The sequence below is a fragment of the Peromyscus leucopus genome, chromosome 1 (genome assembly GCF_004664715.2).
Source record: "Peromyscus leucopus breed LL Stock chromosome 1, UCI_PerLeu_2.1, whole genome shotgun sequence".
Classification (NCBI taxonomy): domain Eukaryota; kingdom Metazoa; phylum Chordata; class Mammalia; order Rodentia; family Cricetidae; genus Peromyscus; species Peromyscus leucopus.
In genome coordinates, this window is record NC_051063.1 from 115485691 (window position 1) to 115503108 (window position 17418).

The 17418-nt window shown below is 41.1% G+C and overlaps 1 protein-coding gene across 2 annotated transcripts in view; it reads left to right on the forward strand.

Annotated features, from left to right (window-relative positions):
• Tmem135 (transmembrane protein 135) overlaps window positions 1–17418 on the forward strand; it is a 200616-nt gene that overhangs the window by 13251 nt on the left and 169947 nt on the right. For both annotated transcript variants that reach the window (XM_028894961.2, XM_028894962.2), the window contains exons 2-3: window positions 11752–11879; window positions 14428–14520. In XM_028894961.2, the coding sequence (XP_028750794.1) occupies window positions 11752–11879; window positions 14428–14520 (221 nt within the window). The remainder of the gene's footprint in view (window positions 1–11751; window positions 11880–14427; window positions 14521–17418) is intronic.

The window sequence follows — 17418 nt, forward strand, 5'->3', positions numbered from 1 at the left end:
TAGGAGCTACTTTGATTGTGAGGGTGATGGTGCAGGGCTTGCCTGAATCTTGTTCTTGACCATGTTTGTCTCAACGCTGTATCTTAAGCATGTTTCCAGGACACCTTTAAAGTTTCCCTTACCTTCTATATAAATTTGAAAGCAGAGGACAGGGAGGACATGAGAGGTGAACAGTGGGAGGTTTAATGGTCACCATTACAGCTTGATGAATGATTTTCTTGTATAGCAGAAAGTTAGGGGAAACTTTGAAGATCTTCCCACACACACTGTTAATGAGTTGCCCTAGTTTTTAGTTTAATTTTTACTACATATATTTAGTGTGTATGTCCATGTATGCCTGCGTGTGTGTGTGTGTGTGTGTGTGTGTGTCTGTGTGTGTGTGTCTGTCTGTCTGTCTGTCTGTCTGTGTGCCATGGTGTTTGTGTGGAGGTCAGAGGAGAACTTTGGGGAATTGGTTCTTTCCTTTCACCCTGTGTATTCATGGTATTGAACTTGGGTCATCAAGCTTGGTGGTGAGTACTGACTGCTGAGCCATCTCTTTGGCCCTCCTTTGGCTTTTCGTAATAAGCTGGTTGCCTTGATCTCATGAGGCTGTGCAGTGTGGTGCATTGGCTGTGAGTTACATGATCTGAGGGCTGGTTTTAGTTTTTTCTTTTTCCTCTGTCATAGTGTGATTTCCACCTATATAAATAGAGAGTAATCACGCCTTCACTACATCATGGCTTTCTGTGGGACACTTGTAAAAAACTGTAAGTGAAATCTTTGCAAACTGTCAGAAGATGTGTAAATATATGTGGTACTTGGTTTGTCATTTTCTTTTGAGACATTTAAATTTGGCTTTTAGAGCTTGTAATTTTAACCTTACAAATAGGAATGTTGGAATCAATTCAGATGCATTGTGTCTTTTAAAGGACAGAAGTGTGTGTGTGTGTGTGTGTGTGTGTGTGTGTGTGTGTGTATGTGTGTGTGTGTGTGTGTGTGTGTGTATTGTGCTTAGCCTTCTTTATCAATGGATCTATGTTTGGGATATAGTCAAATGTGGACTAAAAATACAGTTATGTGCTGCAGAAGCCATTTTGGTCAACAAGACCATGTATATGACTGTATATACCACGTATATCTGTGAAAGGCTCTTCTACGTCCCAGTAGGGTATTCAGCTAGGAACAAAACATGTGGATCTTTGGAGGGACATTTAAGTTCCACACTATTGCATTCTGATCTGGCACCCAAAGGCTTATGTTCTTCTCAGAGAGCAAAATGTATTTAGGCTGTCTCTAAGAATTCCTTCAGTGTTAACTGTTCTGTGATTGCTAAAATGTCTTAAGTCCAAAGTTTCCTCTGAGGCTCAAGACATCAGGTATGGACCTCTACAGAGGTGTAAAAAACAAGATTGTCTGCTTCCAAGATACCCAGAGTAAACATTCTTATTCCAAAAGGGAGATATTTAGGAATAAAAAGCAGGGATTAGATCAAAGCAAGACTAGATCCCGGCATGGCGAACTTTACATCTTAGCTCTGTATCTGGTATCTGATGTCTGTTCTGGTTAGCTAATTTGCAAGGAACAAAGACTATTGTAACAGTTTTGGGGCTCTCACTTCATGGTCATATGACCCCATTGCTTTTGGGCCTCTAGATAGGCGGAATGGAGCCTCTCTAGGGCTTGGGTAGCTTCACCCTAAGAGTCATTCTGGCTGCAGTCCATTTGGCTGCTCTCTGAGGCTGTCTGTGCATGCCTTGTGCACCTTTTCTTGTCAGATATGCTATGTTCCAGGCACTCCATCTTCCAGAGCCTTGGTTGCAGCCTTGCCTTCACACATTGCTCCACAGAACTCTGTCCTAGTGATGACTGTAGTTCTGGCTGTCTGGCTTCCCAGGCTTTCCTCTGAAGCTTTGTTGGAAGCCTTTGGACAACACCATGTTCTTCTTGATGGCCCAAGCTCTACCTGTGCCCATTAGTTCTTGACCCACCGTTCTGCATTCATGCTAGTGGTACACAGGACAATTCCCAAGACAGTCCTGGTCGATCATGGTTCCCTGGGGTCCCTTCACAACTAAAAGTCCTTGAAACAGACTTACACAAGTCCACCTTTGAGCCCGTGATGGCATGGGTGGTGTCCTGCTTATTTCTGAGATGTTCTCAAGGTATTCTCATCCTGTTTTCCCAGATGCAAAGTACTTTACTTCTTTAGAAAAAAATATTTCTTTTTATTATGTGTATAGTGTTTGACTTCATGTGTGTCTGTGCACCATGTATGTGCTGTACCTGTGGAGGCCCGAGGATGCATGGTGTCAGATGCATCTAGAGATAGGGTTATAGACCATTGTGAGCTGCCAAAAGGATGCTGGAAATTGAACCTGGGTCCTCTGGAAGAGCAGCCAGTGGCCTTACCTGCTGAGCCATCTCTTCAGCTCCTACTTGTCTTCTTAGGTGTTTTCAGTCTTCTTAGCAATTGCACCCTTTCTGGTAGCACCTTTAACGTCCTTCTCCACCCCCACAGGCTGAGAGTATTCAAATTTTCCTCTTTTGCTTTTTCTTCCCAGCTCTTGTTGAAAGTCTGGCTAACCAAAGCCAGCATTATCCGTGCTACTGTGCAAATGCTGTGCTGTCTTGGAGTCACCTCTAAACTTAGTTCTCCACAAAGTCTCAGGCATGCACACAATGCAGGCATTTCTTGCTTTTCTTTTTTTCTTTTTTGTTATAGTGTTATGAGGTTGGCACATAGTAATCTCTAGTGGAATCTTCATTCCTATCTGAAACTTCATCTACACAGTCTTTACTTTCTGTATTTCTCTCAGTGTGAAACACCTACCATTCCTTGCTTACAGCATTCTATGCAATTTCTCACCTATACCTTCTAATTCTCTTCTCAGATTCTTTCAACAAACCAATTCCGTGGCCCTGTCCACATTCTCTAGGCATGGACACAGTTCCAACCCTACTTTTGGTGACAGTTTTCTGTATTAGTTTTGTATCACTATAACAAAATGCCTAGGTCAATCAGTGTGAGAAGAAGAAACACATATTTTGTTTCATGGATTGGTTTCAGTGCACGGCCGGCTTGGCTCTGTTGATGTTGGGCCTCTAATTGGGCAGCAAATACATCATGGTGGTTGTATGTGTCAGAAGACATGGTCTCATCTGATGGCAATAGGAAGCAGAGAGGAGACTGTATCCTATGTTCCACTCAAAAGCATACCTCAGTGGCCTAATGCTTTGACTGGTTATCATCTCCCAATGTTTCCATGCTCCCCAAATATGCCACAGGCTGGGGATCAAACCTGTATCTTCAGAGAACATTTAAGACACTGTAGTAATAGGCAAGATACGTTTGCCATTTTCTTTAAAGCTGCTCTTCTCAATAAGGGGCAGTTTTACCTCCTAAGAGATCTTTGGCAATGTCTGCAGACTGTTTTGGTTCTCAAGACAAGGAGATGCTGTTGGCATCTTGTCCCACTGGGAAGGAGGGGGCAGGGATAGAATAATCTTATAATGTACAGGGTAGCTCCTAAAACATCAGATTGGCCCTAGATGTCAGTAGTGTTGAATTGTTGGGAGATCTTTCTTTAAAAAAAATTCTTATTTACTAGTGATTACTCTTAAGAGTAGATACAGCATAAAATCTGTTACCGTAAACTATTATATTTTTCAAAGAAACTAGATCTGTTACATCTAGAAATGGGATTATCTAGAGATTAGTGACCAACCTCTGGGATAAAAGTGAAGGCTAATTTACAGCTTGGTACTAATCAGGCTAAGGCTATGGTTAGCCCTTTGAGAGCCAATTAGATTTGTCATAGTCCATGGTCAGTGGCTACAGTGTCAACGCTGGCATTCTATTGCTATGGAAAATATATGGCGCGAGTCACATGGGCAATCACAAATGATCAACAAGGGAATATGAATGCGTAAACATGAATATGAAGTGCATATGACCTTGATGGATGTTAAGTGATGCTAGTATTGTAGGCAAGGAGTTACGGCCCATGGAGGGGATGTGTCCACAGAGCCAATACCTCGAGGGGCCAAGCACTAGGGAACTTGAACACTGCTACCTGGCCTCATAAGTTTGTCTCTCCTCTGTCTGCACTTTTTGTTCATTGGCTTGGTCTACATTGTCCCCTCATGAGTTTGCTCATGCTGCCACTGTTCCTTGACACATGCTTGTCATATTCACAAAGGTGTTTGCTTATGTTTCAATATTTTATGGAATTCAGGTCTGAGGTCCATCTCAGCACTTTTTGCATATAGTGTAAGAGTTTTGTTAATTGTATCTGTATCCACTGATACCTGATATTTCCATTATCATTTATTTTAAAAAAAACACCACAGTTTTTTCTTAAAGGTGAAACAGGAGCTCACTATGATATTTAATTAGCCTCTTCATTATTGATTGATTTATATTTTTTAAAAAAGATTTTTATTTTGCTGGGCTGTGGTGGCACATGCCTTTAATCCCAGCACTTGGGAGGAGAGGCAGGCGGATCCCTGTGAGTTTGAGGCCAGCCTGGTTTACAGAGCGAGATCCAGGACAGGCACCAAAACAACACAGAGAAACCCTATCTTGAAAAACCAAAAAAAAAAAAAAAAAAAAGATTTTTATTTTATGTGTTTTGCCTGTATGGATGTGTACCACATGTGTGCAATGCCACTGGAGGCCAGAAGAGGGAGTTAGGTCCTCCGGAACTGGAGTCACAGATAGTTGTGAGTTGCGGTTGTGGGCCCTGAGAACCAAATTTGGGTCTTCTGCAGGAGCAGCAAATGGTCTTAACCTTTGAGCCATTACTCTAGCCCCTTCCCCTCTTTATTTAAGAAGTGAGGAAATTGGACTCGAAACATGTAAACAAGGATCCTCCATACAAATTGTTGTGGAGTGGAGAGTAAAAATCAAATGTGATTGTTTTGTATTATATCTTTGTGGTTATTGCTATTTCCTAGTCATATTTTAAATAATTAGTAATTGTTACTTTCTCATACTAAGTCCTCACCCTGTTATAAATTATAACACGTTTTATATAGAATGCCTGGAATATATAATGGCAAAAGAAGAAAATTAGCAATTTATACACCATTTAGTGATAGCAATGCATTGCATTTTAGTATTTTTCATATATGTCCATTACTGTTTTGCAGTCTGTCTTTTTCCTTTTATATGTCCTATTTTTAGATATCATTAATCTTCTAAAACAATACTACATAAATATAAATCTTTATATATAGTTTAGCCATAATTTTATGATATACCTTGTGTTCAGCTAAATTTTTATATGAAAAGTGAAAAGTTCACAAGGAGTTAGCATAGAGTTACTAGGTCAGAGCATATGAACAGTGAAAGGTCTTTGAGATAAGAAGTGATGCTTCTGAAGTTGTTTGATGTCCCATCTGAGTATGAGAGTTTTAGAAATGACTTCAAGGCCGGCCAATTGCTGGTGTCTTGTTTGCTTAGGCAGGGTTTTAAGCTGTTCATCCTGTAGCACTCTGTGTGCATGGAGAATGAGAATGTTATGTCGCATACTGGAACACTTGTGTGATCACTCTGCCTGGACTCTAGGCTTCTCCCGGCCATAGACTGCTCAGAGTATCAGTGTCTCAGTGACTTGTAAACCCTGGCTGCAAGCGCTGGATAACAGCACAGTGACAAGAAAGTCCTGATTTCTTGAGCTTTGTGTCAGGTTTTCCCTTTATTTCAACAGACTGTACAGTTTGCTTTTACCAATATTATACAAATGTCAAATTTCTCTACTTTCCCGTTAGTGGACATTTAGATTATACTGGTATTTGTGGTTGATTGCAGATGCTGGAGAATGGTGTTTTGGTGGAAAGAAACATTGTCTATTCTGGGCATACACCCAGGAGTAGAATTACTGACTCATGAGAGTAGATGCATGATTAGATGTAGTCCGTATTATCAAACAGCTTTCCACAGGAGCTGGACCACTTTTACAGTATCACCAGCAATATGAGGACTTCATTTGTGCCCTGTTCCCACCAGCACTCTGTATGGTCTTTTCATTTTCATGATTTTGGTGTGTGTGTTTCGTGGGGGTACTTCTCCGATGGCAGTCTAAAGTATGTGGGGGCTTTTTGAATACACTTTTAAAAACAAAATGAATTCCTTATTTTGAGGTAAAAGTAGATTAAGATACAGCTGGAAGAAATAATAGTGATCCCGTGAACTTTTTATCCGGTTTCTTCCAATGGTATCCTCTTGCCAGACAGTACAACAGGAATTCAGTAAAGTACTGCCATTGATACAGTCAAGACAGAATATAAGCTGGGTGATGGCTCAGTTGGTAAAGGGCTTTAGTTAATGAGTAGGAGGACCTGAGCTGGGTATAGTGGTGCACACCTTTAAACCTAGCACTAGGGAGGCAGAGGCAGGTGGATGGATCTCTGTGAGTTCCAGGACAGCCCGAGCTACATGGTGAGACCCTTTAGGAAAAAAAAAAAAAAGCAGGAGGTGGACCTGAGTTTAGATTGTTACCACTCATATAAGCTGCTGTGCATGGAGCTTTGTGCTTGTAATCCTGGTGACTGGGAGGCAGAGACAGGAGGACTCTGGGTCACTGGCCAACTAGTGTAGTAGAATCTGTGATTCCAGGTTCAATGAGAGACTTACAAAACGAGGTAGACAGAGATCAAGGGAGACATTGGACATCGACCTTTGGCTCCCAGAGGCACACAGAAATGTACGCATGCATAGACTACACACAAATGTGGATAGAGACATAGACACAAAGACACAGAATAGGGGCTGGAGACTTGGTTCAGTGCTAAGTGCACTGCCTGCTCTTCCTGAAGACCTGGGTTCAATTCTTAGCACATTCAGGCTGTCTCTCCACCATCTATAATGCTGTTTCTGGGGCATTGGACTTCCCCTTCTGGTCTCCAAGGGCACTGCATGCGCATGGTGCAGATTATGGATGGGCAAAACACCAATTCACATTAAGAAAAAGACATAGAGCAATTTTGTCAGAGCAAGCATCCTTGCCTTTGGCTTTTTATAGCTTCTATCTTCCTCATCCTTCTCCCTTTAGTTTCCGTCAGCCAGTAATTTATTCTTCATTTGTACACCTGTCATCAGAACAGTGTTATACAAGTATGGAAGTGTACAGTGTGTGATCCTTTGAGATTGGCCCTTTTACCTTAGCATAGGCTGTTTCATATTACTGTTTTATGTCTTTTTTCCTTTTAAAATTTGTTTTGAAAATTTCATACATGTTTTCTTAATTAGGGTTACTCTTGCTGTGTTGAAACATGGCCAAACGCAAGATGGAGAGCAAAGGGATTATTTGGCTTAAACTTGCACATCATAGTCTGTCACTGAAGAAGTCAGGCAGGAACTGAAACAGAGCAGGAGCCTGGAGGCAGGAGCTGATGCAGAGGCCATGGAGGGGTGTTGCTTACTGGCTTGCTCTCCATGTCTTGCTCAGCCTGCTTTCTTACAGAACCCAGGGCCAGTAGCCCAGGGATGGCTCCATCCACAATGGACTGGGCCCTCCGCCATCAGTCACTAATTAAGAACATGCCCTACAGACAGATATTAAGAAGGCATTTTTTTCTATTGAAGGTTCCTCCTTTCAGATAACTCTAGGTTGTATCAAGTAGTCAAAACTTGCCAAAACACATGTGTACAGTGTATCTTAATCCCCACTCCTCCATCCAGCCCCCCTTCTCCCTACAACTTGTCTCCCACTTGCATGTCAATTTCATGTAGTTTTTTTTTTTTTTTAACCTACTAACCCCAATTAGTGCTGTTCCTATGCATAGTGTGTGAGGTCATCCACAGCGGCATGGGCAACTAACCAATGGTTATCTCCAACCCTAAAGAAAAATGACCCTCCATTCCCACCATTAGCCCCTCAGCTAAGCATGGGGCATCAGCAGCCCCTTCCTCCTCCATGCTAGATTTTGTAAAGCTCTGGATCTTGTGGCGGTCTTGTGCAGGCTACCAACACCAGCTGCTGTGAGCTCCTTTGTGTGACAGCCACAGAGGTCAGCCTTTGACAGCATGCGTCTCTGTCCTCAGCTTTTATATTTGTTCCGCTCCCTCCTGCATGATGTTTTTTGAACCTTTTTGGGGAGAGGGGATTGACATATATGGGTGTTCAGCATGACTGACTGCTCACAGTTTCTTATTCTCAGCAGTTTGAGCAGTTCAATGAGCTCTGCATTAACCACTACCCTCTGCAATAAGAAGTTTCTCTGCCCAAGGCTGAGAGCTGTGATTTGGGCCCTTTTTAAATTGTGGGGTAGTAGCTATTCCATGGACACATCTCAGTTTGTTAAACCACTCACCTATTGAATAACATCTGGTTTCATAATTTGACAATTATGAGCCAAGCTGTTATAAACATTTGTACACAAGTGTCTTGTTAACATGAATTTTTATTTCTTAGAGATAAATAAATACCCAGGACAGCAATTACTGCTCCCATGGCAGTTGCTTGATTAGTTTTTCAACAAACTGCCAAAGTGTCCTGTAGCATATCTTTATCATATTACAGTTTTACCAGCAACACATGACAGACAAGTGCACAGGTTGTTTGAACTGTTGCTGGCATTTGTTTTTGTCATTGTGTGTTGTGTGCCTTTGTAAGGTGTGGACACGTGTATGTGAGTGTGTGTGTATGAGAGAGATGAGAGAGATGAGAGAGAGAGAGAGAGAGAGAGAGAGAGAGAGAGAGAGAGAGAGAGAGAGATCTACATGTGGGGGTTAGAGTCGGTGTCCATGTCGGGTGTGTTCCTCTGTCACTTGTCCACCTTCCTTTTTTGGGACAGTGCCTTTGATTGCACTGGAAACGCCTCATTTCAGCTTCACTGGCTGGTTGGGGCGCCTGTGAGCTCTATCTGTCTCTGCGTCTCGGAGCCGGTTGACAGATACACAGTGGCGCCCCAGGTTTGTGTGTGGTTTTTGTGTGGGTGCTGGGATCTGAACTCAGGCCCTCATGTCTGCACAGAAAGCCCCTTACTCCCAGAGCCACCTTCCCAGGCCTGCCACTGGGTTTCATGTTAGCCATTCTGATGGTCATATCATGACAGCTCATTGTAATTGTAATTAACATTTTCCTAATCATTTATTTGCTATTTATAAATTCTGTTCTGAGAATGTCTTTTCCTGTCTTTGTTCTAATTGGATTGTGTTTGTATTGCTGACTTTAAGATTTCTGTATATATATGCACACACACGTATAGAAACATAATGAGATGTTAGTCTTTCATTAGAGGTGGGCTTTCTATTTTTCCCCTATTCTGCACTTGTTCTCCTGACAAGTCTTCCACCAAGAAATGAAGTCCAGTATATCAAATGTCTCTTTCACTTTTGGTGTCAAGTCTAAAACCTCTTTGCTTTGCCTCATTGTCTTAAAGTTTTCTCCATTTTCCCCCACAAGTTTTTGTAGTTTTCTACATTATATAATGTCTGTGATCCATTTTGAATTGCTTTTTGCACAAAATATGAAACCTAGGTTACTGTTCCTTCTGCCTCTCTCTTTCTAACTTGTGGATGGCCCCTAGTTCCACCACGTCTATTGAAAAGACTTTCTTCCCTCTGTGGAGTTGTATTAGATGTATTTGGAGGAACTTCTTGGTTCTGTATTGTTCCAGTCATCTGTTTTTCTGTTGCATTGTCAATAGTGTACAGTCAGATTCAGTAGCTCCTTTTTCTACATTTTGTTTATTCTTATTTATAGTGAGTCTCTTTCCTTTGCTTTCTATGTAGATTACAGAATAGTCTATTTATGTTCTCAGAGATCTCTTTAGCAGTGTGATAGGAATTGTGTTGGACCTGACCTGCATTTCACATCAGGGAGAATGGACATCCAATCATGAACATGACATGTACAGTAGATTTTGAATCCCCCCAAAGACCCATGTGTTGAAGGCTTAGTTCCCTGACTCCAGTGCTATTGGAAGATGGAGGAAGCCTTAGTGGCAGGGCCGGTGGGAGGAAGTTAGGTCATTGGGGACCACTGAAGGGAGGATTGGAACCGTGGCTCCTTTTTGTTTCTCTCCCCTGATTTCTGGCTGCCATGTGTTCCCACTCTGATGTATTGCCTCGCCACACACAAAAGCACAGAGCCAGCTCCTGAGCAGGGACCCTTGAAACTGAGCGCCAAACCCTTTCCTCCTGGCAAGCTCTTTACCACAGGGGTCTTGTCACAGTGAAGAGAAGCTGACTAAAGGCAAGTCTCTTGTTTGTTCTCTGGCGGTGCATAGTTTCATCACAGCACCTTTCTCCGATTAGCACACTGCCATATTATGATTTGTTATCTCCCCCACCCCCACTTTTGTATTCCTTGAAGGTAGGACTGGGCCATCTCTTCCGTATGCATGGCTGTTGAGTTGCAATAGGAGAGATAGTCAGTTTCAGAGACCTTAAGGGTGAAATAAGACCTTAGAAAAGGCCACTGGAGTTGCTGGTCTCTGACCTCAGGCAGTGATCTCTCCAGAAAGATAGGGGATGAAGGAAGAGGCTTTCAGCCTTTCTTTCTTACACTTCTCTGATTCCCTAATCTGCTCTAACCTTTGTTCCTTTGGTGAGGTTTCACAACTCTGGCCAAAGATTCCCTTTCACCTGTGAGTACTGTTACTGTCAGTTCAGCTGCTCTCTTCCTCCCTGAACCTTTGGCCTGCCCGCGTTACCCCACTCCAGTGACCCTCCACGTGCATTAGAGTGCCCACAACTGCTTGTTAGATCCCTATCAGGGGCATAGTATGATCAGTTTTTACTTAATTCCCTGTAACATTAATATTGTGTTCAGAGTAGACTCATATTTTGATTTTTTATATTATTCTAGAGTTTTGGTGGTTTTAATTTAATCTGGAAATCATCCTTTTAAATTCAAAGTTTACCAGAACCAAAATAAACAAACAAATATGTATTTTCAATTTAAAATTAAGAGCTGAATCATAAAGGTTAATATTTTTCAACTTAAAATTAAAAGGTGAACCACTTACAGGTTTTAATTTTTGGATGTCTGTAGTATTTAGGGCTTTCCCATGTCGTCATCAGAGGACAGTATGTAGGAGTAGCTTCTCTCTTTCTACCACGTGTCTTCTGGGGATGGCACTCACTCAGATCCCAAGGCTTGGGCGCAGTGCCTTTGTCCTCTGAGGCAGCTTGTTGGCCCATCTTTAAGGTCTTGATTCCCCCCCCCCCATGGCCCTAGAATGCCAGAAGTCATTAATTTGATGCTTTTTTTTTATGCCTCTCCTTTATCCCTCACAGCCACTGTTTGAGTCCCTGAGTCATTGCTGTGTTTTTGGTATCAGTCACTGAGGTGCTCTGAGGGTGCTGGGCTGGTAATGGCTAATGGAGCTTTGCTGTGGCATGCCATTTTATTTGGATGGCAAGTTACCTTTTCTTTTCTAAAGTATGTTTTTTATTTGAAAACTGCCTTTACGGCTTTACACATACCTACCTTTCACACTCATCATGTGACCATGTTGTAATTATTTTTATTATGACTTTTTTATTCTTATTTTTGTTTTTATTACATTTACCTACCTTGAAGCTCACGCATCATGTGCCTGTCTTGGAGCTGACTCATCATGTGATGAAAGCTATTGATATTTTCAAATTAAGTGAATGCAAACATCGTCTGTTCTAAAACTTTGTTCATATAGAGGAGCTAGGAAACAGGCAGAGTTTTTTTACTTTAGTCTTTAGCATATGCTTTTATTCAGTGGCTTCCACATAAGAGTGAATCTAAGTGATTGGCTGAAATAACAGAGCCTCTCTTTTTCCAGATTGCAGCCGTTCTCCGGAAGCGGAAGCTGGAGTATTACCTGTACAAGCTGCTCCCTGAGATCCTCCAGTCCGCCTCTTTCCTGACCGCTAATGGGGCCTTGTATATTACTTTCTTCTGTGTTTTAAGGTTGGTGCTCATGATCACCACTGCATGTTAATGAGTTTGCTATATTGAAATGGAAACTGTTGCTGTGAAGAAACACCACAACTGAGGCAACTTACAAGGGCCTTTCATTGGGGCCTTCCATACAGTTTCAGAGGTGCGAGTCCATGATGAGCACGGCAGGGAGCTGGCTGCTGGCAGTGTGGCACTGGAGCAGTAGCTGGGAATACACAAGCTGATCCTGATCCACAGGTGGTTGGAGAAGAGGGAGGGGAGGAAGAGGGAGGGACAGTGGGGGAAAGAGGCAAGAGAGGAGACTGGCCTGGTGTGGGCTTTTTAAGCCTCAGAGCCATCCCCCCACCTCTTCCACCCCCATTCTCCCCAACCCCAGTGACACAACTCCTCCTAGGAGGCCATACCTTCTCACCCTCCTGAACACTCCACCAACTGGGAATCAAACATTGGAATATGTGAGCCTATAGGGTCTATCATCATTCAAACCCCATGGCAACAAAGGTCTATTTGCATAATTGTGATTCAGGTTACTCTCTTTCTAGTTTAATTTGTGAAATAACATTTACCTCCAAGAAAATTTGTCAAAACAGGAGCCTTAGATCTTGGCCTCATGATGTAAATTTCAAATTACTGGCCTGATTATGCAGCAAAAGCACTTCAATATAACCTTCCTTTTCTAAAGCCTACTGTAGTTCTGAGATTGTTGGTCAGGATTTCTCATCAGGATCAGAATTCAGGAATGACCAGAAATTCAAAGCAACTATCATATAAAGTAGGGTCCATAAAAGACACGTGGTTGTGCCTCAAAGAGTGAGTAAGTTCCTGGCATCTCCTCCAGCTGGACAGTGTTCTGATTTCGGCTTGTATTCCATACCTGTGCTTCCTGCTGTCTGATTGATACAGTTCGACTTTCAGCCTTTTGAGTGCTGTTCTTAGCAACTTCTCACTGCTGTTGGAAGCAAACATTTATATCTGTCAAGTTAAAAGTCACTTCATGTTATCCTCATCCTTGGGTTGTCTAAAGTAGTTTTGTATCTTTTAGTTAGAATTAAGCATATAATTTCCAAATGGCTCTTATAGAATTTTTTCTTGGAGCCATAGTATTTATAAGTTTCACATAGTGGAGCCAGTAACCAGTAAAGTTTCATGCTACAGAGAAGATTGTATCTTGAAATTGACTTGGACATCTGTGTAAAGACCTTGAGCCTGTGGTCTCCTCAGTGCCAAAACTCGTTAGAGCCTCAGGTACTGACTGCCCTGGAAGCTGCTATGGCCACACACTGTTCTGTGGACTGCCTGGCTAAACAGTGGAAGCATAATGGATTTAACAGTAAGATAATGTCGGTGTTCTCCCTGGAGCTGTCTTCCTAAGTCCCCTTTCCTCTAGAGCTTATATTCAATAGCTTGGTAGATCCTGTAAGGGAAACCTCCTTGCAGGCTTTCAGACAAAATGTTTTAATGTCTTATAAGTGCTCATTAAGTGTTCATGGCAGTTAAAAAAACCCAGACTTCAGTGAAAAAGATCATTTCTCAGATTCTTGATCCTTGTCTTTCTCTGCCTGCCCTCCACAATCCCCCATATTATATATATATATATATTATATATATAAATACACACACAAATGTACATATATATACACACATATGCATATATAGACATGTATGTATACATATATGCACATCTCTCTCTATATACACACACACACACACACACATACAGCTACTGATCAATTTTGTTCAGATCATTTCTTACATTTAGAAGCTAGTTCTCTTTTTCTTAGGAGCATGTTTTGAAAGAAAAACATGTCACATATCTGAAGCAAGGTATAGTGGCGCATGACTTTTATCTTAGCACTCTAGTGGTTTAGGAGTTTGAGGCCAGCCTGGACTACATAAGTGAGTTCCAGGCCAGTCAGAGCTACAAAGTGAGAACCCCTTTCAAAAACATATATTTCTCATGTCTCTTAATTTGTTTGGAAACATAATCAGTTAAGCTATTTGTAATATTTTGGGTACTATGAAGATTCCTACTTTCAATAACTAATGTTAATAAATAAGAACTAGTATCCACATAAAGCTAAAAAATATATAATACTTCAGTAAGTGCTGCAAGAAAACATGAAGGGTTGTAAAGTGTAGAAGCAATCCCTTTTGAAATACCACTTGTGAGTCAGTGGTGGCACATCCCACACCCAAGAGAGAAGGTAGAAGACAGAGGCTAGCCTGGGCTCCATGGTAAGCTAAAGGGCATTATGGAATGCACAGTAAAACTGTGTCTCATAAAACCAAACCAGATCTAAGCCAAGCAGCATCCATGACCACCATCTCAACAAGAACACTGGCGATGCTTGCAGAAACAGCTGACATGTTCTGCAGACCTGCTGTGAGTGCTGTGAGTGCTGAGGAGAGGGACCGTGCATCTGGTCTGGGACTCGGTGGATCTGGGGTGCTGTGGGGTTCCTGGATAAAAGGTGGGTGGAGAAGAGAAGCTTCTGTTTGTAAGGGCTGAAATGACCAACAAGGAATTTCATACAAAAATTCCAAATTTGAATTTCAGGAAGATACTTGGAAAATTCTACTCATGGACTCCTGGCTTTGGTGCTGCTCTCCCAGCCTCGTATGTGGCCATTCTAATTGAGAGGAAAAGCAGGTAAATTTTACATGTCTACATGTTTAGTAGAATTAGTTACCTGAGAGAATTTGATTGTATTTTTGCTTATTACTCATTATTCCACAGGGATGAGAAACCTTTCTCTACGCATTTTTTCCATTGTGTAGCTGTTTGGTTGAAATTAATTCTACATGAACATTATGTTTATTGTCTATAAAATAAATATAAGGATATTGTAAAGATGCAACACAAAAATAAAGAAATGTAAATATAAAATAGTGAACAGAAATACTAGCTTCTTTTTAATTAAGTAATAGAAGGTTCTGTGATACAGCCTAATTATATATTATAGCATGCTTATGCAAATTCCAGAGGCAGCCCATTTCCTTTACTGTATAGCACCTTTGTTATACCTAAGGAAGTTAATAAATTTTCTGTTGCCATCTAGGTCTGGTCCCTGCTGAAGGGTCACTGACTACCCTTTCATAGCAATTGCCCTCTGTAAGGAATCTTGTGAACAATTTTTTTTCTATTGTTATTCACATAAAATTTTCCATGTGAACTCATTCATACCATCCGTAGAACGTTATGTAAGTTGTTGAGTCAGAAGGCAGAGATAGCTGATGTTAAGGCCTTGCATAAGAACGAATTTGTCACTGCATGCATTGCTAAACTCAGAGACCTCGTGGATGTTGTAACGCCTGAGAATTCAAAACAGGTTTTATTCTCCCTCAAAGGACAGCACAGCACAGAGCTCAGGTGGGGACTTCAGAGCCAACCTCTGGCTTAATAGTCTGGCTCTGCCACTAACTGTGTCTCCTCTGACTTGTTCTTTCTCTGAAAAAATGGGAGTAATGATAGTCTATCATGCTTTCAGTTGATTTAGTTAATATATGAAAAGATAATTAGAACAGCACAGATATGTGCATGGTAAGCATAACTTGTTTTTTTTTAATTTTTTTGCATGTAATTAATGAGAGTTATTCTGCTGATGGCACCTTGAATCACTTTTAAAATGTGTATATTGGTTTTGAAAACATGTTCAAAAGATCTATTAGTCACACATGAAACTTTAAACCTGTTTTTTGTTTTTTTCCTTTTGGGTGGGAGAGTGTTTACTAGAGCAGGGACAGCTTATCATGACTGATGAAAATGACAGGCCTTTTTCTAGAAGCATCCTTTAATCACTGTGGCATAATTGACTTTAGCATTTAGGTAGGATTATATTTTTGTAGTTATCTGACCATTGCAGCAGGAACCGGTGACATGAATTCCCACAAAACCTCCAGAGTCAGCAGTTAGCATTTTGTAATTTTACTTCATTTGCATGTGAGTGCATGTGTGTGTGTATGTGGCTGTGTGTGCTTATCATGTGGAAGCATGCTGTAGACATTAGGACCCTGTGTCTGAAACTTTATCAAAACATTTCCCTGCATAATCACAAATGTTCTCACATATAAGGAAACTAACAGTTATTCCTTGCTTTTGTGTAGATTGAAGTTTCTCGGTCCCACCTGATCCCACCCGATCCCACCCAGGCAGCAACTGGTTTTATAAAATAATCATTCAGAGGCTTAATATTAACTACAGACTGTTTGATCTATGGCTCAGGCTTCTTGCTAGCTAGCTCTTTCATCTTAAATGAACCCATTTCTCTTAATCTGTGTGTTGCCACATAGCTGTGGCATAACCAGTCTGCTGGTATCTTGTTCCTTGGGTGGCTGGATGGCTGTCCTCTGACTTTGGGAAATGCAAATCAGAGCCACACTGAGACATCACCTCACACTACACAGAAGACCTTATACTGCTGGAAGGAATCAAAACCAGCAGCCACTTTGGCAAACAACTCACAGTTCCTCAAAAGGTTAAACATGATGCCAGGTCAGCCGGCAAGTCTACAGCCGGGTTCATTCACCAGAGAAATGAAAAGATTAAGTCCATACGGAAATGCGCACAAGCCTAAGGCAGCGTCACTCACAACTGGAAGCCTAAGGGGTTGGAAGCCCCATCGCTCGGGCTCTCTGAGGGCAATGAGCAGTGAGGCAGCACTTCACTTCATCTTAATCTTCAGTTTGAATGTACCACCTAACCTTATTCTTCCTTGCCATTGGCCAAAACAGCTTTATTTATTAACCAATGAGAGCAACACATATTCACAGCGTACAGAAAGACAATCCCACAACATTTTTGTGTGTTTATTTAATGTGTTTATTCTAATTTTAAGGTTGCGTTGCTGTTAGTATTTAAGGCTTTGGATATCCTTATCAGTGCTGAAAGTTATTCTGTAGATTATGCTTATAGTAGATTAATTAATGTCCTTTTCTGTAAATTCTTCTATCATAGTCTGTGTTACTTTTTTGATAAGGAATTATTTTGCAGTGAATCTAAAATAATAAAAGAACCTATGCTGTTAATATTATTTTATTGCATTCTTACTTTCCTGTTTGTTTTCTATGTAGCTTAATTTATGCCTAGGTTTTAAAAAGATAGTTTTATGAATGCTTGAAAAATGCATGTTCTATTATTAGGGTTGAAAGGTATTTCTAAGTTCCATGCTGGTTATTATGTTGTTTAGATTGTATCTTCCTTTTGAGGTAGTCTCTGTGATTAAAATATTTGAAGGACTTGGCATAGTGGCACACACCTGTACTCCCAGCACTGGGGAGGCAGAGGTAGAGGCAGAAGGAGCGCTCTGAGCTTGAGGCCAGCTTGGTCTACGTAGTGAGTTTCAGATTAGCCAGAGCAACGTTGTTAAGTCCATACCTAAACAAACAAACAAACAAACAAGCAAATAAAAGTTTTTATTCCTTTTGGCTTGAGTTCTATGTTGTTTTATATACATCATAATCAGGATTCTTCTTGTTTTTGCTTAGTATATCTTAACATTTTTGAAACAGTTTATGTGTCTCTCATTTCATTTTGTTTGGGGAACCAATT